The sequence below is a fragment of the Camelus bactrianus genome, chromosome 4 (assembly GCF_048773025.1).
Source record: "Camelus bactrianus isolate YW-2024 breed Bactrian camel chromosome 4, ASM4877302v1, whole genome shotgun sequence".
NCBI classification, from domain to species: Eukaryota; Metazoa; Chordata; class Mammalia; order Artiodactyla; family Camelidae; genus Camelus; species Camelus bactrianus.
Genome location: NC_133542.1, coordinates 58,088,418 through 58,108,569, shown reverse-complemented (window position 1 = coordinate 58,108,569; position 20,152 = coordinate 58,088,418). Strand labels below are relative to the sequence as shown.

Genomic DNA, 20,152 nt, shown 5'->3' with positions numbered 1-20,152 from the left:
TAGCAAATTTTATTTAGTTATTGGTTTCTAGATTTAGCCTTAACCCGTATTTAAATGTGAAGAGTACCACATTTTGTAAATAAAATGAATTATAATTCATATGTATACAACTATTTTGTATCAATACCAACATTTACCTGCCTCAAGTGCACAATTATAACTCAACAGAGACCATGTCTGATTTAAAGTCTTTAAGTAGCTGGATCTGTTTATACTAGTGTCTAATAAAAGCCATTTCTCTTCAGCTTCCACAGAACTTTCAGCTTGGTGCTAGCACACTGGTTCAAAACACCTGCTGAAAGTTAGCTGAGAAGTTGCCTTCCACTCAAGCAAAATATTTCCAAGGTGTGGGTGTTAAAAGTTTACTGACTTTTCAGTCCCTCCCCCTCCAAAAAAGAATCTCAAAGGAAATGAACTATGATTTTCTAAACATAAATTCAGTAGTACTGAAATAGTTGTTAATTCTGTAAACTCAACCATTTTTTCACGTAACGTTTAAAATTCTAGGCATGGCCCACGCTGACAGATGTGCTATGAAACTACAACCTGCGATTTGTAGCACTTGGAGAATTCATAAGGAAATAAGACCAGTGAGGGAAGAGTCAGTAGTGGAATCTGCAATGAGGATATCTGACATGAATATTGTCCTAAGAGTAATTTTAGCACTGACCTCACTCATATGAAGTGATAATAAATAGAAAGCAATGAGCAGCTATGCTCTATAAACCCCCGAATACCACGCAAAAAGGAAATGGTGATAGTCCTAAAATGAAGCACAAGAAAAATGTTCTAACTAGTGGGGTTCTGGGACCCTCTACCCAGGATTCTTCTCCAGATGTTTCTAACATGGAGCTTTTGGTTTTTTGTGGGGGATGGGCAGCGCAAGGAGACAGTAAAAATACCCAGAATACTTGAATGACACTGTGATGACTAACTGCCCTCCCTTTGCTCCAGGATTCTGAAGCATAAGCCACTTTGTTGAAGGAAGGGAAGAGTCACTGTCCTTCCATTAAGGAGAGTCCACTCATCTCACCCATGCCATGACCACGATTCCAAGAGCCCGACCAAACTTTTACCAAGTCAGCAGGCTGCCAGGAGCAATTCCAGAAATGAGAGTTCTATATAAAGACAGAAGGAAATACAGCACTCTAGCATACATGCAAAATAATATCCAAAGATACAGTGTTTTTATCACCCAAACTTTATGATGCTAACATATCCAGTCCTCTTATTTTTCCTTATCACTAGGTTAGAAATACAGTTAATCATAAATCTATTTGAAATTTTAAGAGGGGCAAGGGTCTACACTTCTTTCTGGTCATCATAACAAATGGTACGTACGTCTGTTCTTAGATGGTACATACTGCTGTGTGTTAAATGTGTGATAACGCACTCACTGAGACAGGGACTGCTGACTGTAGCGACCACAGCACCTAGCAAAGGCATTTATCTCTGGTTAAGAGTTGGGCGTTTGAGGCTTAAAACATAGCTCCCTATAATTTAGCTCTGTAACTTCTGCACCCTCCAAAAAAAGGATGGATGCATAAAACACTTTCATCTAAAGTTTACAAAAATATAAATGTTATATCATTTCACAATTCTAGAGCTGCAAAAGGGCCTGAGTGATAATCTGGTCAAACTCCTCTAATTGTCTAATGAAGTAACTGAGGCCATCACTCACAGATCAAATAACCCGCCTCGGGTCTGTTGCTATGTTAGCAAGGATGGTACTCTTCCCTCCAGCCTCTCTGTATGCATCACATTTTTGGTCTGACTCTTGAAAGAACTAGTTTGCTCTGAGTAGAAACAGACTACGTATCTATTACGTTATACTAATCTCTTAAAATTATATAATTCAAAAGCAATAGGTTAATCTTTGACTTTAAATGTCATACCAACAAGCTTGTGATACATTGCAACCATTTTATTAATATGATGGACTGGGATAAATCTTTTAACAGGAGTATTGATTCACTACCAAGAATGTGTTCCGATACTTTGCAGCGGTATTGTACTCGATTCGGTCAGATGAGGTGTGCATTACTTTCCCTTCCACGTGTATAAAACATTTATATTTCATTGTTGGACAGAACAGCACACAGCCACGCACCTCATTCTGGTTTAAATGCGTGTAAATGGGCTCACATACAATGGATTTTTCACCACTCAAGGACTTCATAATATATGAACCTCTCTGCTCTGTCATATTTTAATTGAAGGGAGGTTAAAAAGCAGTATTGTGGTACAAAAGACCTTTTTTGCAAGGTCCCTTCTGGAGAGAGGTTTGCGAATACAGTTATAGTCCTATAATGACTGCAATCAAGATCATCCTACAAGGATATGAAGGTAGATTCACTCTCCTGGAGAGTTGCTGATCTTATTAAGAATATTATGACTGGGGGGAGATATTAGAAAGACAGTCTGGCAGAAGACTCTCCTAGAGAGATATTTGGAACATATTTCAATCCTATAATGACCGTCATAAAGGTGACATGATACTTGAATCGTTTTGCTGAAGAAATTTGTGTCTAGAAAGACACTCTCACTAATGTAATTAAATGCTGTTACAATTTTTTATGTTTTGTGAAAGCATTAGAGGCCATGAAAGCAGAAAAATGTAGCACTGTAACAAAGAATAAGGAAACACTTTTGAAGAATAAACACTTAACACGTAAAAATTTTAAATGGTATCTAATAAATTTGCATGTCAAATTTTTTAGCTAAACATATAAAATTTTTAAATGGCAACTAATAAATCTCCATGTCAAATCTTTTAACAAAATCCACAAATTGATTATAAAAATCGAACAATCATAAATGTCTTAGGTATAAAGGTTTAAGGGAAGGTTTACATTTCTACATTATTCTGTTTAATCAGATATTTGAGGAATTTTAGTTACTGCTAAAGAGCAGCCGATACATTGCTAGAATAATTCAGTTATGAAAATAACGTCACAATTGAGGTTTGGCACAGTAGCGTTCCAGCAGTCTTCAGTCATCCACAAACGTCAGCCGTCCAGGCCCTTCGTTCTTCATCCACCTCCTGTATCTCTTCCATCTAGGGTCATTTGCCAGTTTTTTCTTTAGTTCTTCTTCTTGTTCTTGTTTGTAGACCTATAAATATAAATAACACAAACTGACTTTACAATCCAGAGAGAAACATTTGTCATTAGCTTTACGGCACGTCTACATTTTTCAAACGTAACTTTAGGTAAAAGTTTCCAACGAATGTATTGGTTTGTCTCCTGAAGACCATGCACCTAAAAACACTAAGAAATTAAGCACTTCAACATTCAGTGTTAAACAAAAAAGAACAACTTGTACAAGGACTAGTAATTTTTTCACTGATTTCTGTCACCCAGAAAACATTCGCCTCCCTCTTGAAATCATATATAAGCTGAGTTTAAAGTGTTTAAACATTTCCTCTTACAACAAATTGCCCAGTACTAAAGAATCAACACTTTATTTTTTTAACATGATACTCTAAATTTAACTGATGCCTTTCAGTCTTTGTTGATCCTAACCAAAGAACAAAGTGACCTTATAGATACATTTATCTCCAAACTGAACTTACAACTACTTTTATCTTCAAAGATAATTATTGGTTTTTCAAAATATTTTTAAAGTTACCAAAGATGATTAAATAAACCACAAAGGTTAAGAACAAAGAACATCTTTCATTTCTGTAACCATTAGGGGATGTCAGCTGAAGCTAAATGGACAAGCTTTTCATAACCAATTTGATAGCTGCATGAAATTTTAGAAAGAAATTATTTCACTTCCAAATTTGAGGAAGTAATAACTAAGACGACCTCACGTAATAACATGGTATCAGCCCAGGATAGCGCTCTATGACAGACACAGTTTACTGTAGAGCGGGCCGCTTAAACTACTTAAAAGTGAAAACTTCTCAAGTAATTTAGGAGCTACCACGTTACCGTCCACTTTTATGTCTTTATAAGCAGGCTGAATATAGCTACTTGCCAAACCATCCTGGCAATTCATAGTAAGTTAAGTTACTTAAGTTCAGATTAAACTTTACTTTCAGTAAAATCTATTTCGGACACCACTTATAAAGAGAAATGTCTATGAAATTGAAAATAAGATACATGTATCTCTCAGAATTCTTAAGAACCACAGAATTTAAAAAACAAAACATGACTGGCAGAAAATTGTGAGAAGACCAAAGTTTGGATGCTGCAATTAACATAAAAGTTATGACACCCCTGCAAACATACGTATCATCTCACTGCAGCTTAGCACAACAAATTAGACCATTCTTAAAATTTTTAGCATTAATACAGTATTTGAAGTTCATTTTTTAAAAGACAAACTACAGGTTAAAAACCACTGTTCCACTATAAGTAAAGTCATACTCTCAATAAAAATAAGATGTTTATTACTTGAGCACACTTCTCTGACCCCTTGTCACACACCTGGCTTTAACCTGGCAGGGAAGATGCCAGTAAAACCCCAGCAGAGTTGTGACGGCTACTACTCACCTCATAGTTCTCCTTTATCCAAAGCTCCCGTTTAAGAAAAGTTTCTTTCTGATGATCTTCTAGACTATCAAACTGAGACTTTGACATCTTCATAGATTTACGGATGATATACAGTCTTTCTTCTTCCCCGTATTCTTTGCCTTTGATGTTAAAATTATAGACCCACCGGCAATACCAGACTATGTATGAGCACAGGTGGAAAGGAGCTAAGAGAATTTGGAAGAGGAGAAGGTCACATATCTGGGGCTTCTGGTAGCCTCCCTTTATGTCGATTTTACTCTTTATGATGTTCTTTATGATGCTCTCCTCCTCGTCACGAATCTCCTCTTTGGACTTCTTGTTTCTGCCCTTCTCTTTGGCTTTTCTGAGCAGTCCCTGCTGCTTGGCAATCTCCATGGCCTGGATGCGGTACTTGGGCACCGTGGCCAGGTAGCTGATTGCCTTGTCGTAGCTATTCCACCAGCTGAAAAACTGGAATATTTAACAAAGAAAAACGGGTCATTTTTATCACCAAAATTCATCTTGGTGAACACAATCCTGCCCCCACCCCAAACCCATTCTGATGAAAAACAAGGACCTCAGAAATCTTACTCTGTAAGTTAAAGATACAGTTGAATGATGCCCACGTGGACATAAGAGCCCCAGGACGGGCAGGTCGGGTAAGCCCTGAGCTGAGCCAGAAAGCCACTGACTCAGACCAGAGACGCCCGGGATCCAAGGAGGGATCAGTGGGATCACACCACACCTGCTGATTTCACCTCTTTACCATTTGGCTCTTTCTGAGATCACAATTAAGAAGTTTCTTCTTTTTTTTAAAGATTGCAATCTACTTACTGGAAGAAGAGTTTAATGGCAAAACTAGCTGGTCAGGAATTTATTTTTTAAAAAAATCACAGGATATAGACTAAGACAACTAAATTCATCTCTTTCCTAAACCATCTACACATACCATAGTAATGCTCATCATATTCTGAACTGAAAGATTCAAATATGGTTGAACTCTTTACTTATCTGGACAGGAAAACATTAACTTGCTTCATAAATATATTCAGCCACAAAGGGTTTTATTGTGAGAAAAAGTCCTGCTCCTCAGAGTATCGCCACATATTTCAGCTGCTGTTGTACAGAATAAATACAGCAGCAAAACCACTAATAACCTGAAATGCTGCGCTAGCAAAATCCATTAGGAACAGCAAGAAAAAAACTGACTAGGTTATTACATTATCCAAAACAGAAAAGTAAAATGCCCTTCCTCTCCCTGTTCAAAAGTAGTACTACAAAAGCTGATACATTTAATATGTACAGCCTCGGAGGAGGGTGTAGCTCAGTGGCAGAGTGAGTGCTTAGCATACATGAGGTCCCAGGTTCAATCCCCAGTACCTCCATTAAAAAAAAAATAAGTAAATTAAAAAAAAAAAAAAACCCTAATCTCCCCCCCCCTTTTTTTTTAAATAAAACATATAGCCTTAGTTTTCAATAGGAATTCTTTTGTCATATAAACAGAATTTCATTTCTGGGAATTAAACTGGAGAAGTAATTTTCAAACTAGCAAATTGCTTCATTCTGGCCACTTTTTTTTTTTTTTAAACTCTAGAGGAGGATATGATGCGTGTGACTAGGTTAGGAATAACAGTGGGGAAAACCCATTTCAGGCTGAACTTATATTTTTGTGATATTTTAAGACAATATAAAAAGTTACCATAGCACTTTTCATCCATTTCAGTGGTTTTCAGCCTGAGCAGGGGTGCGATGAGCTACAGGGAAGTGCGTGAGACATTCTGTTTGTTACGAAGGCAAGTGCTACGCTCCTGGCAGTTGGTGGCTGGGTGCCACGACTTGTCAGGCTCTGTTAAGGAGTCTGGATTTTTCCCCAAGTGTAATGGGAAATCACTGAAAAGCCCTACTAAAGTACAGCTGATCCTTGAACAATGCGGAGGCGCCCACCCTCCGCCAAATCTGAGTGTAACTTACAGCTGGCCCTCCACATAGTGGTTCTTCCCTATCCTCAGATTCAGCTATCCTTGTATTTTGTGTTAACTACTGCACAGTCCCACATTTGCTGAAAAGAACCCACGTGTAAGCAGATCCGTGCAGTTCAAACCCACATTGTTCAAGGGTCGCCTGTAAATGATACGCTCTAGGTGACATTCACTCTGGCTGTTACATGGAGAATACCCCAGACAGGGCAATGAAAAAAAGATCGGGGGTGTTTGGTTTTGGTCCTAATGACATTCGTGATCAATTTCTTAGATTTCCTGCCGACAAAGGTTCCAATGCTATCAATTGGCTAAATAAATGAATATTTTTCTAATGTAAAAAATTAATCTCAACTGGCAGCAAAATTCTACAAAAAGGCACTTCTAGTTCAGGTTTAGTGACCAGCAGTAGGCAGTGTGCTCTCCGGCACATGCACGTAGATAACGTCCATCAGTACACACCTGGAACACTGAAATGGCGCACACACTGACCAAAATCACAACCCTGACGTCCACTTTGGGGGCCAGGCGCCGGCTGTAGTAGTGGTAGTAATGGCTGTAGTACTCCTCCGGGTGGTCCAGCATGTAGTCATAATCTTTTCGAGTTTCTTCATCCTGTAAAATGACAAAATACCCCATTTCATAGGATAGTTCATAAAATGGCTATAAACAGTTAATAATCTGTTAAGTCATATCTAGAATTTTAGAATTATGTAATCAATCTGAGTAAAGGAACTGGAATCGAAGAATTTCCCATAACTCCTCAAAGGCACACATAAATTTGTTTCCAGAACTTTAATGTTAGGTGTAAAGCATAATGAAAAAATGTCCTCGAATTCTTAAGTATTATTGGTCCTCCCGGAAAAATAAAAAACACTTTAACAGCAATGAACCATGCCTTTTTAGCCAGTGCTGGGGTGCTAATGAGGATGTCATCTTGTTCTCGTAACTTAAGAGCGTGTTGACGCCTACTCTCAATGACTGTTTATAGAACAAAATGTTTATCTCTGTTCATTTCCCAACCTTGTATAGAAAGTTTATTTTTGAAAGCAACAATTAAGACGACAAAAAGTAGACAAAACCAATCTGTGCCCTCAAAACTGAATTATGCTCATCTCAAGGCAACACTGAGACACCAAGGTAGTCTAATCGTCAAAGTCTAGCTTTGTGATATCAGGCAAAGTGTTTAGCCTCTCTGAGCCTCACTCTTCTTCACTTGTAAAACAGAGATATTAATAGCTGCCCTACTAATTTTACAGGGTTGTTTTGAATATCAAATGACATTATACAAAAACATGTTAAAAATATGCAGTGCTTTACTATTATAACACGCCGTCACAGCCCAGTTCATAAATAAGGTAATATATAGGTCTTTCTTAATCATGCAAACATGTTGAAAAAATTATAGCATTTTGAAATGTTGCTCAAATGTTCACAAATAAAACATTTCTTAAAACCTCCTCTAATTTTATTCAGACTCTAACAGGTATAAATACCAGTCTTTTATTGAGCTACATAGGTTGAAAAGCTATTAAACTAGGTTATGATATTCTCTTTTTTTTTTTTCAACTTGTCTTGTTTCCAAAAACTGTTGAAGTCTAAAACCATAACAAATTCTTTACTTTCTATAAGTGAGTACAACAGAAACCATCATGAAAACAAAAATCTTTTTTTAACCTAGAGGATTTCTTTCTAGGATGAATTAATTGTCCACTGTTCATAAAGATGCAGATTATTAGCTAAACCCTTTCAAGATCTCCACTTAGTGCTTTGCTGCCTGGGGTCTCTGGGGTCAGTGCATGGTCTCCTGACTCTTCCAATAAGCAGTTTCTTAGATTTAAAGTGAAAAGTTTGCTAATTGACAAAACCCTCCCAGTCCATTAAAATCATGTATTTTCTATTACGAATTCTGAACTTGAATGAGCACATTCTCTGTGACAGTTCTTACATTCAATACATTCAGAATAGTTTTTACCTCCGACTAGAATTTGAAACTAGAGGCAGTGGTATCTAGTTTAATTAGATGTAAATACATTTAAAGTATATTCCATGCACTTTATGGAGAGCCAGTATGAGAATCATCTGTTACATAAGGAAAGCTGAGCTCAGGTTGACATTGTTTTCAGATTCACTTGTATGTTCTCTTCTATCAGAAAAGATTTTCTTACGGCAACTGCCACACGCCTCAGCTGTCAGTCCACCATCCCTCCTATAAGCCATCATATTCTCAGATGCTAACCCGAAGGTAAAACCTTGTAGGTATACAGCTAGCCCTGAAGACTAAAGCCAGTAACATCCCTTGATGTATCTCATTTTGAGTACTTCAAGACATCCTTTGAGTATTTTTCTATTCTCCGTCCATTTTTTGCTTTCCAGGCTAACTTTATAGGTATGCTCTGCTTCTGGCCTGAAACTGTTGCCTTTTAAACTCAGCCTCCCAATCTTCGCAGAGGCTTTTTGAAATGTATTCCTTCAAACATGATTCCTCTCCTTGCTCCAACTAGATTACACATAACTTTGAAACTAACTGCCACCGAGATCAGATTCCTGCCATCCCGCAGCCTGAGCATGTCTGCGGAGCCCTCCGGCCAGCCTGACTGACTGCGCTCCTCTTGGGGGAGTGCACGGCAGGCTCTGTGAGCGGCTCTGAAACTGCTCTGTCAGTGACCGGGGGATATTCCCTCCTCTTAGTGAAGGTCACAGCCCATGGAATGCAGATGTCCCTCTTCCAGCACTTCACCCAGAGCCTCCCCCACGGTCACCGTCTTCTCACTGGTCCCTAATTTGTGACATCATCAAGTACAGAGCCCCCTAACAGGATGGCCAACGAATGCTCCAGCACCAGCAGCTCCAAAACACGTCCCTTCTGTCTGGCCTCTCTGCTGCAGCCAGAGCCTGTGGGTCCACTCGGGGCCCCTGTGATGAGTCTTCAGACTCCCTCACTCCTGTCAACAGTTTCAGAGTCAAGGGTGACTTCTTTTAGTGTGGTTTTCTTTTCTTGGGGCACCATGATTTCATGACCCTGTTTTGGTCATGATTAGAGACAAAGTCAGCCACTTCCCTGTAGCATTTATTCAGCCAAAGTCGTCCTTCATTAATGGGTTTACAGCTTTCTCTCTAGAATGAAGAAAATGGATTTTTGGCTGAGGCATGAAATACACTTTACAAGGTGTTCAAGGCTGGCACGAATTGAAAACTTAGGAATTCTCAACAGTCTAGATCAATTTCCTACCCTTTAGTAACCTACCAGGTTTCAAATCAACCTAATAAGAAGAAAGGATACCAGGAATGTTAGCGAAAGAGAAAAAGACAGAGGCAGGGACCCAGTCAGAGAGCTGCAGGCACGTTCTTATTTTACCACATATATTTATTTTCTCTCCTACCCGTTTTGGGGAAGTAGCCTCACAGGCGTTTTAATTGTTATCTCCAGGGCTTCCCCGGGCATGCACCAAGGCCCCCGCGACCGGCCCCAACTTACCTACTTCGCAACATCTTATCACTCTCCCTCATTGTGCCCACAGCAGACATTCAGATAGCAATTTCTGGAATTTGATGTGTTCTTCCAGCACAGCATGCTCTTTTGTATCTATGCCTGAACATATGATTCTCTTTAACTCATGTGCCCAACCCTTTCTTCCAACCTCATGAGCTCCTATTAATCCTTTAGGACGTAAACATTAGTAGACAGAGTTAGACCACTCTTATTACACTTATGACCTATTTATTATAGCACTTATCACATTGTAATCATCAGTTTTTTCTTCTCCTTGAAAGAGAACTTCTGGAAGGCAGGTAGGGAGATTCATTCATCTCTGTATATCCAAGGCCTAGCACAGTGCCTGGCATTCAATGAATGTCATTTCAGAACTGAGCGAAAGTTTGTGAAGGCTCTCCCTCACTGTGAACACCTCTCCAGCCACACAGATCTCCATCTCACCAGGAAGGCAGGATGCGTGATTATGTCACAAAAACTTCAGCCTGGTAGAAGCGATGACTGCTTGATTTCACAGCTCATGAAAATATGCTCATGTGGCTAAAATAGCTTAAACCTTAAAACAGTGTAATATCTTACCTTTCAATAAGGTAGGACTTTTTCTTTCAGCAATTTTGTGGATCTTAAGGTCCCAGGGTCAGGAGATTCCAACTTCTTTCCAAAACCAAAACCTTTATACTTGTTTCTTCCTCCTCTCTGTCCTGAGCCTTGACAAGCAGGGCATTTAGCTCCTTGTTTCTAATCTCTACAGGAAAAAATGGTGCTTCTGCTGGTGTCCACTCCACTCCCAATCCTCTTGGGCATATGCAGGAGGACTGGAACATAACCACCAATATCTAGAGCAAAAGTGAACAAGAGGAAACCCACAAGCAAAGAGAGCACTGGATCCTTCCTTCTCTTATGCAAATGATCCTCCCCCCCTCCCCAGAGGTAAAAATATATTATGTTCTCGCCCTAGAAAGAAATAATGAATTGTTTGAGCTCAATAAACATGAATTGCAATAATCTGATATTGCAGCCAGTTTTCACATTAAAAATTTCCTATTACACTAATAATAGAAACCATTTAGGATGGTAATGGCCAAGAATCAATAAAATATGGAAAAGTGGTAATAGTTTGTTCACTCTTAAAAATATATATATTAATCCTATTTTTAAGAGAAATACACAACACACAAATGATCTTTTAAAAAAATAACATCGGTTCCCCTGAATTTTTTCCCAGGCCATCACATCCTACTAAAGAAAAAGAAAGTTAACTGCTCTGAGTTTCACTTCTTTTCCTGTTCCCTGCCCACCAGCCACTTGTGCAACTGTCTTCTCATATGTCCTCTCTTCTCAGCCTGCATGTGGTCACAACTTCCATGACTGGCAGTATCACTTATATACTATGTACAGTGACACTCAGATCTGTTTTTCCTGTATCCAATTTTCAGACATCTCTTGAACATTTTTTAAACGTAACATAAATATCTCATTCAACATACTCAAGACCCAAATCTGTTTCTGTGTTTCAGTTAACAGTATCACCATCCACCTGGTTACCTGAGTTTCTAAAACCCTCAGTTCTTTTCGGTTCAGCAAATAGCTATGCAGGGCATTAAGCCATGTGCTGAACACAGAGGAGGATAAAAAGACAAATAAAATAAGGTGCTGGCCTCAAGAACTCTCCCATCTGGAAGGAGAATCTAGCAAGCATGAAAAACACACTTTGACATGCTAAGGACCGACTCACTGCCTGGGACCACTGGTAATGGGATTCACAGAAGACATGAAATGAGGGCTGGAGCTGGAAGACCCAGTAAGGTGCGGTAACATTTGTTGCAGGTGAGGAAAACTGCACGTGTTAAGGTACAGAAGCATCAGTGAACAGAATGGATTCAGGGAAACTGAGGCACTGGGGAAGTTCAGGAAGACAGGAGTAGTAAATGTGGCCCCAAGAAGATAGGTCTGGACAAGAACCGTGGGGACCTTATTTGCTATGCTAAGTGTCAGTGTGTCACTGCCTCTGCTACTCAACAATAAAATGTTTTAAAGTATGAGAATAATAGCACTGAGTAGAAGGGCCTATTTCTGGACGATAACTCTGACAGTGTTGTGAAGAACGGAGAGAGGGAAAACAGACTGAGAGGATTCATAAATGGGACTTACTGAAGGGTACAAGAATCAACCATGCTGAGCGTGGCGGTGGTGCTTCTAACTATAGTTACTCTGTGGACCATGTTATTCTAAGAATAAAGAAAGAGGACAGCACATTTGGAAAAGATGCAGCGGAAAACTGTGGAAGATTTTGAAAAGGCGAGAGAAAAAAAATCACCGGGTATCTTTTCAATGCCTGGAGCCCCAGGGATTAGCTATTCCTGTAGGAAGGGGTGCGCCTTTTTGTCTCTGAAAAGTCTAATTTAACTTTGTAAAGAAGTAACTTGTGGGAAACTGGAAGTGATGCAAATAATTCTTGTTCACAGAAAGACAAATTGTGTCCAGTGGGATGAAGGCAACTGATAACTGCCTTGTCACACTGACTGGTCCTACAGGCACTTCAGCACTCCTTGTCTTGACTGTTAAGTGTGTTAACACTTTTTCTCTTTTGCACCAGTTTTAATATCTTACTAGTTCCCTCATTAATGAGTTAAATAAAATCTGACATATGGTCATTTTGTATTTGTATGAGAGTCATAATTATATCCCCTTTTAAAATTTATGCTTTAACAAAGATACTAAGATGGGTTTCATGTTTAATTTTGGGTACTTGTGCTGCAAATGAGAGACGACTGAAAAATATGAGCCTAGAGAATGCATAGATTTCAGGGTTGTCAAGGATGTAGTTGACTTTCATCAGGAAGAGCTTAAAATAAAAAATTAAAAGAAAAGAATACCCAAAGGACAGAATTCTAAGGAAAAGCAATGTTTAAGCTGTAGCCAGAGGAAAGGAAGACTATACAGACTGAAAGAAATGGCTGGGAAGCTAGGAGAAAGGGGAGAGAACTGCATCAAGGGAGAAGAGCTTAAAGAACTACATGGTCAGAATCAATACCACAATTAATTCCAAAAGGAAGAGCGGCCCTCCGACCTGACGCTTAGAGCATCACTGTTCATCTCAGGAAGAACCGTTCCAGAACACGTGCCGGTGCACATGTCGCTCTACTACAGTTTAAATGAAAGGGGGATGAGGAAGTAAGGAGAGCCAGCAGTGAAGAAAGAAAAAGTGTGACTGTAGCTTTAAAAGAAGAAAAATTAAGGAATGAGAAATGAACCAAGAGATTCTCAGGTTACCGGAGAGGAATGATGAGATTCCAGAAGACTAAGGTGGCTATAAAATGAGTTCAGTCAAGAATACCTTCCTGCCTTCCCCAACCCATCCTCAATACTGTTCCCAGAACTTTCTGAAACAAACATCAGATTGTGTTATTTCTCCACTTTAAAACCTCTAGTAACTATTCAATACATGGAGTTCACATTCCTGAACACAGCTTAAAGGAGCGATCCTAACCTATGTTCCAGTCTCCTCAGACATTCTCCCTACCACGCACCTGACAGGCTTCTAACCTGGAAACAGTACATCCCCTACAGTCAATGAAAAATGCAGTAAGGGTCTTGGTGCCGTGAATATCTCAGAGTGTTCAGTCCATGCACGACAGATCTGCATCAGCAAAATTGAAGTGTCAAGTGCTCAGCTACTGGGTAGAATTATATCATCTCAGTAGTTTCTGTGCTACTCAGAGGCTCTGACGGGCTGTGAACGACAGCATGTGTCAGGTGGTCACAGCACGAGCATTGGCACAGCTGGTGTGTCATCAGCCTTGGCCTTAGGTAAGGAGTAACAGGTGACATTCAGGGATGAGAAAAAATAAGTGACACCCACGGGTTCACAGCAGAAACAGCGAATGCGGCACATATGGTGCCACACCCTTCTTCTGGGCCCATGGGAGAACTGTTTACCATGTCATCCTTTCAACTGAACCCGGACAAGCCCCCCCCCCCCCGAATTTACAAGCGTTTCACAGAGTCTTGACCAATCAGAGGTGGCATCTGAAATGAAAACTATCTGCCATCAAGCTTACTTAATTTGGCTGTTTATCAGCATTACAACTGCAACAGAAATTTACATCATTTCTATTAGCTTTATGAACACTCAAATTATTATGAATGAATAAATGACTAAAATCTGGATCGATGCTGGAAAAGGAAAACAGCAGTACCAGTAAGTGCAGTTCATTTTTTCCCCCCAAAACAAAGAGTCTCTGGGAAAAACATAATAAAAGGGGACCCTGCATCTCATTCCTGGAGCAAGCCTTGCACGCTCGTGGCTCCACGTTTTCTTGATCAAGTTTCTTCTCTACCCGAAATGCCCCTTCACAGCCAAATGTGGGGACGGTTCTAGATCCAGATCAAAGAGTGCATTCTTCTCCAGCCCCCCAGGAAGATACAATCGTGTCCTCTTGTGCTGCAGTGTAATCTACACGTTATTATATAACTTAGATAAGCAGCAGCCGAACAATACGTATCTGTCTCCTTGTTACATTAAAGCTTAAAGGCAGGAACTGTGCCTTTTCCACTGTTACGGTCTCCTCCCCCGGCACCTTCGTCCGTACCAGTTAGAGAAAGCGTTGATTAAGAATATACAAAGGGAGAACAGTAACATTACAGGACAGGCTGTTCAGAATCTCCTTTTTGCCAAATTATTCCTAAGGACGAAAGCCCTGCCACAGCAATCAGATTAATAAAAGAAACTGAAATGTTCTGTGACTTCCCTGCCAACACAAGGCTGGAGCAGCGTATCGCTGCACATCCCTCAACTTCTCAGATAACCTGCACACCAGTAGTACCGCCAAGACTTTTTCTTCTCTTGTGACCTTGCAAAATGCTGTCAGACTCTACTGTTTTTCCATTGTCTACCAATCACAGTTGGTCTAAATGCATCCTTTCCCTCATCTGCTTCTAATTCATCCAGTTCTTATCTATATTCAGAAATGATTAGTGGTCTCACTTAAAAACCCTCAGAACATAATTTCTCCCTAAAAATAGAAGTACGATTTTTTTTTCTCATACAGAAGTTTTTCATTCATACCCATCCAATCTACTTCATCTGTACCACTCTTTAAAGCTACAATTAATTTGGAGTAAAATGCCAAAGCAGGCTTCACCTAACAGTGTCAAAATGCCAGAAATCCACTTTCGATTTCCATCCACTATGACTCTATCTCCAGACAGCAGTTTTCATTTCACAAGTATTCATTATCTATGTGCCAGACACTGTGCTAGGTGCCACCACGGATATACACACAAAAATGAGGAGCACCGTTTAGTGGAGAGGGGAGAAGGGCTACTCAGTGTTTGCAGCGCAGTGTGATAAGTGCTATAGCCACGTAAAAAGATCCATTGTTGACACAGCGAGTGAGAGTCCGTTTACTTCACTTCCAAAGTCCACGAGCTTCCCTGAATCCCCAGTGGTCAAATACACAAATACTATTTCCCTGTCTTAATTCATGTTATGAAACAAATATAAAGCAGTGTGTGAAGTCATAATGGTTTCAAGTCCTGCTGAGATCTGGAATTTTAAGTTATTTGAGGACGTGACCTAAGCATGATTTAGTAAAAGCATCTGGCCGTGCCTCTGCCTTCCATTGTTACCCATCCTTCTTTTTCTGGTTTTTCTCAGTCTCTCTATTCACAGGTAGAATCGTTGTGGCGATGAAATCAATGACCAAGTGTGATAGCACCTCCTTGTCTGACCAATTGCATTTAAATCATGTTAGCGTCATTTTTTTTTAACAACCATCACCTAAAAATAACCTCTCAAAGAGGCACTTATTTAACCAAGACAAACTCAGAGTCATAAAGCCACTATATCTTCCACAAATACAGTTCTCATTTTGGTGATTCAGAGATGCCTGGTTGTTAGAGAAGTTTCAATGGAATACCATTGGAAGATTACAATAAGGATATAATATAGCTTCTTGTACCATACATATTAAAAACATTAAGAGACTTGAATAGACCAAGAATAAGAGAAATTAAGGTTATCAAAAAATTAGGAGGGGAGAAAAAAGGCTCCTGACTCCAGTGAATTTACAACTATATTATTTCAGATTTCACCAAAGAAACAATTTCTGTTTGATAAACTATTCCAGAGACGGAATCTACCTGGACATCCTACAAAGCAAATATAGAATCAACTTTTCCGTCCATACGCCAGCAATGACTGAACATGACTGTGAAGGAGGACAGTCTTCCCAGGTCCCTCCCCCTGCTCGACTCTCACAGGGTTCACTGTTACTCTTCACGGAGAAAGATATGGCGTGTAACAAAATAAGCAAACAGAAATGAAATGTGGTCCCAGGTCTGCAGTTGCTGCCTCTGTGAGATGCTATGTGAGAACTCCAGCCGGCTTCTGCATCTCGTCCTTTTCCAGAGCCACTGGAACTCATCAACTTCCCCACTATTCTGTCTGACCTACTCGTAGTAAGAGTCATATGGACAGCTTAACCCTCACAAGGCCTCTTTCCAGGCCGCGGATACAATCTAAGCAAAACAGTGGTTACAACCCTGTTGCCTCAAGGGGATGACCCCAGTGTATCAGATCTTTGCCTTAGACAGAAATGATACCTTCTGGCAACTTTCTCCCAATTCTCCACTATGGCAGAAATAAAATCAGACCACCCTGTTTGTTTCTTATAGCTTCTTCCACACACAGCAAGTCCAAGTCCTTTTCCTTATTCCAGGAGAGGGCATCTGCAATGAATTTTTTTTTCAAGTTTCTGGAGGTGTTCCATATGGAATTGGAATCCATATCAATCACTATAAATTTAAAGTGGGACTTTTCATAGAGCCCAGCCAGGTCTGATTTTCGAGCATCTGAACTACTCCGATACCCCTCTTCTCTCACAGATGACTTCCATTCTCTTGAGCAGTACTAAGTGGGGCTGGGAAACTACACAACTCGGTCTTTCCTTCCTCCATCAGTGCAACTCCAATTCCAGCTTCCTGTCTGGAGGCATGTGCAGCTACCGCGAGTCTGTCCCAGTCAAGAGTAAGAGTGTTCCTTTCTCCAGACATACTAGTTTTTAACTGCCTCAAAGTTCTGTGTTCTTGAGTGGACAGCTTATTTTATCGAGCTTTTTATTAGCTGACAAATCAGTGCTAAACTTGCAGAAACCTTTAGAGGCAACCATTACAGATCCACTAGATCAGCCTCTGAATTTGTCTCTTCGAGAAACTGGCAAGAATAGAGTCCTGGGGTTCCCCCTGGAAAGACTTTCTGTACTGCCTCTATCTCTTGGCACTTGTTTTCAAAGTTCTTACTATCGTGCTCACCATTTTCATGCCAAATCTACCCATCTCCAACCCCAGCATAAGGCAACAGTCGCCAGTGTCTCTGCTGCTTCCCCGCCGGCCCACTGCTCCCTCATGTGCCACTGGGGCTTTGGAGCAGCAGGCCTTCTGGCTACTTGTCTGCACTACTGTCTTTCCTCACTGCAGAAAAACCCAGGTTGGAGCTTTAGATGCCGGGCTCCCTGGATGGAGAAGTTCTTTCCCATTTTTCTGAAGTCTTTCCTCAATTACTCTTTATCCTAAGTAACAGGCAACTAAGCTCTCTGGCCTCAGCACTTTCCCATTCCTCAGTTACTTGCCAATAAAAATTACAATCTCACCAATGCTGGTGAGAACTTAGTGAATTTTATAACTCCATTTTATCCAAACTGCTCTGGAAAGCAAGAATGACGAGCCATTAACTCCCTGACTCAGTATTTTCAGCTCTGGAAATCTAACCTGGAAAAATAATCCATGGTTAAATTATAGTATGCCCAAAGTAGTCATTAAAAGCAGACATGGAAAACGCTATCTCAAAAAGAAAAAAAAAGAAATGCTAGGGAAAAACTCTACAACTGCAGCTGCTGTTCCATTAGCATGATGGGGCTCTTGAAGCAGGAGCACTTCCACCAAATACGATTTATACTTTGTGATTTCTTGTGGTTCCATTTTCTGCAGTAGTAGAAGAAAACAGGATCAGGCTAAATCTCCCCATCCCCACAGAACTCAATAAAACCTTTGTCAAATGACCGCACATATATTCACAAAGTATTTCCTACTAGCAATTCTCAGTCGTGAAACCCAAGTCATTAAGCACCTATTTGCAGGTCCTATATGGGGGGTTTCTCGTTTAGCATTTAATCCTCATAACAACCCTGGGAGCAGGTATCATGGCCTTAATTGTGCATGTGAAGACACAGGTACTCTGACATATTAAGTCACCATCCAAGGTCATACAGGGGTGTCAGAGCCAAGAGTCAAACATCCGGTGTTCTTAGTGTTTTGTTTTGTTTTTTAATATGCTTAAACCCAAGCTAAATGTCACAATTGACACCATCCCCATTCTGTCATGTCAAATTGGCGCGATCGCACTGTCACTGGAGACCAACCCTGCGTTCTATCACAGATTCTGCTAATGATAATCACCCTGCTTTCCAAGTGTGAGCTGCACGTTATTAAAACGCTTTCACTAAATCGTAAGAAGCCCAAACCTGTGCACAACAAAGACTGTCACAAAAAGGAAGGGGCTGGCTGTGACCCCAAGATCGATGGGGTTCCCTCTCTGTAAGTGGCCCGAATGGGCTCTCCCACGGGCTACGTGGGAAAGTGCGAGCGTCCTAGGGGTGGTGGGGGCCGCACCCGGCGCGGGAATCACGGGGAACCTCGCTTCTCGGGCCAGGGCCGGAGGAGCCGCGCCACGCGCTTCCCGGGAGGGTCCTCGCAGCCCATCCACGCCCCCAGGCCTCACCTTGAGAGTCTCGTAGGCGGTGGCCACGAGCAGGAAAGCCTCCTCGGCGCTCTGCGGCGTGCGTCCGGGGCCCTCGTCGCCGGGCTCGGGCCGGTAGCGGTCGGGGTGGTAGCGCCGGGCCAGCTGGCGGTAAGCCCGCGCGATCTCCGCCTTGCTCGCCGTGCGGCTCACGCCCAGCACCTCGTAGCAGTCCCGCGTGCCGCAGTAGAGCCCCTCCACCAGGGCCCCCGCGGGCCGCGCCAGCAGCAGCGCCAGCAGCAGGGGCGGCAGCAGCACCAACCAGCGCCGGCGGGCAGCCCCGGCTCCCCAGCGCGGGGCGAGCGGCGCCGCCATCCCGGCTCGGCCGCGGCTCCGCCACCCGAGCCGCGCTCCCGCACTCCCGCACACCGCGGCGCGCCCGGCTCGGCGGCCCCGCCCAGCTCCACATCAGCAGGCTGCGCCTCCGCGCAGGCGCATCGCGTGGGGCTGCGGCAACCACTTCCTTCGCGACCGTTGCTAGGGGAGCAGGACGCTTCAGCCGCCCGGCCGCTTCCGGCATGTCTTTGAACGCGTTTCGGGTCCCAGCGGCCTGAGGATTTGTTCTCAGGCCGACATACCTAAAGGATGTCTCTGTGTCTGAGGCGCACTTATCCAGTGGGTGCAGAGCGCATTAGGATCCACAATGCCCTTCCCAGGCATCGTGGACTTTCCAGCATCGTGACTTCACCTGCTGCGACTGGTTAGTCTGGCTCTCTTGCCATCTGGTTGTGTGCCCAGGGTGTTAAAGCCGGGTCTCCAGCCCCAGATTCCCTCTCACTGACCCCATCCTGCCTTTCCAAGAGGAAGCTGAACTTAGGCATTCTAGGCTCCATCCACCTTAAAGTTCATGGCCATCTAGTTTCAGGTTTCTCAGCCGTCACACTATTTGGACTGGATAATTCTTTGCCTTGTAGGGGCGTCCTATGCATTGTAAGATGTTTAGCAGCATCCCTGGCCTCTCCACGCTAGATGCCATTAGCACCAGCACCCCAATCATGACAATCAACGCTCAGGTTTCCGGATTAGGAAACCATGTGCCATTCCTGAAATACGGAACACAGAAGGAAAGTAAACTTTTTTTTTTTTTTTTTTTTTGGTGGAGGGAAGTGATTAGGTTTATTTACTTTTGGAGGAGGTACTGGGGGTTGAACCCAGGACCTTGTGTTTGCTAAGCATGCTCTCTTACCACTTGAGCTATACCTGCCCCCAAGGAAAGTAAACTTACGTTGTAAGATGAGGCATTCTTTTGAGACATGCTGTGTTTGAGATGCCAGCCATCTCCACATTGGATCATGTTGTTTCCATATTTGAAACATTTGATGATTTTGTTTGAACCTTACCTCCCAGGAGGCTCTTCAGCTATGTTTCCCAGTCCACTTCCTTC

General features: G+C 41.8%; 1 protein-coding gene across 1 annotated transcript; it reads right to left on the bottom strand.

Moving 5' to 3' along the window:
• Window positions 1-1,909: 1,909 nt before the first annotated feature.
• DNAJC25 (DnaJ heat shock protein family (Hsp40) member C25) lies at window positions 1,910-19,171 on the bottom strand. The gene is made up of 4 exons (XM_010970079.3): window positions 18,751-19,171; window positions 6,941-7,093; window positions 4,503-4,973; window positions 1,910-3,114 (listed from the first exon to the last, which is right to left on the bottom strand). Exons 1-4 carry the CDS (start codon window positions 19,081-19,083, stop codon window positions 2,992-2,994), a joined length of 1,080 nt encoding a protein of 359 aa, XP_010968381.1. The 5' UTR covers window positions 19,084-19,171; the 3' UTR covers window positions 1,910-2,991.
• Window positions 19,172-20,152: the final 981 nt, after the last annotated feature.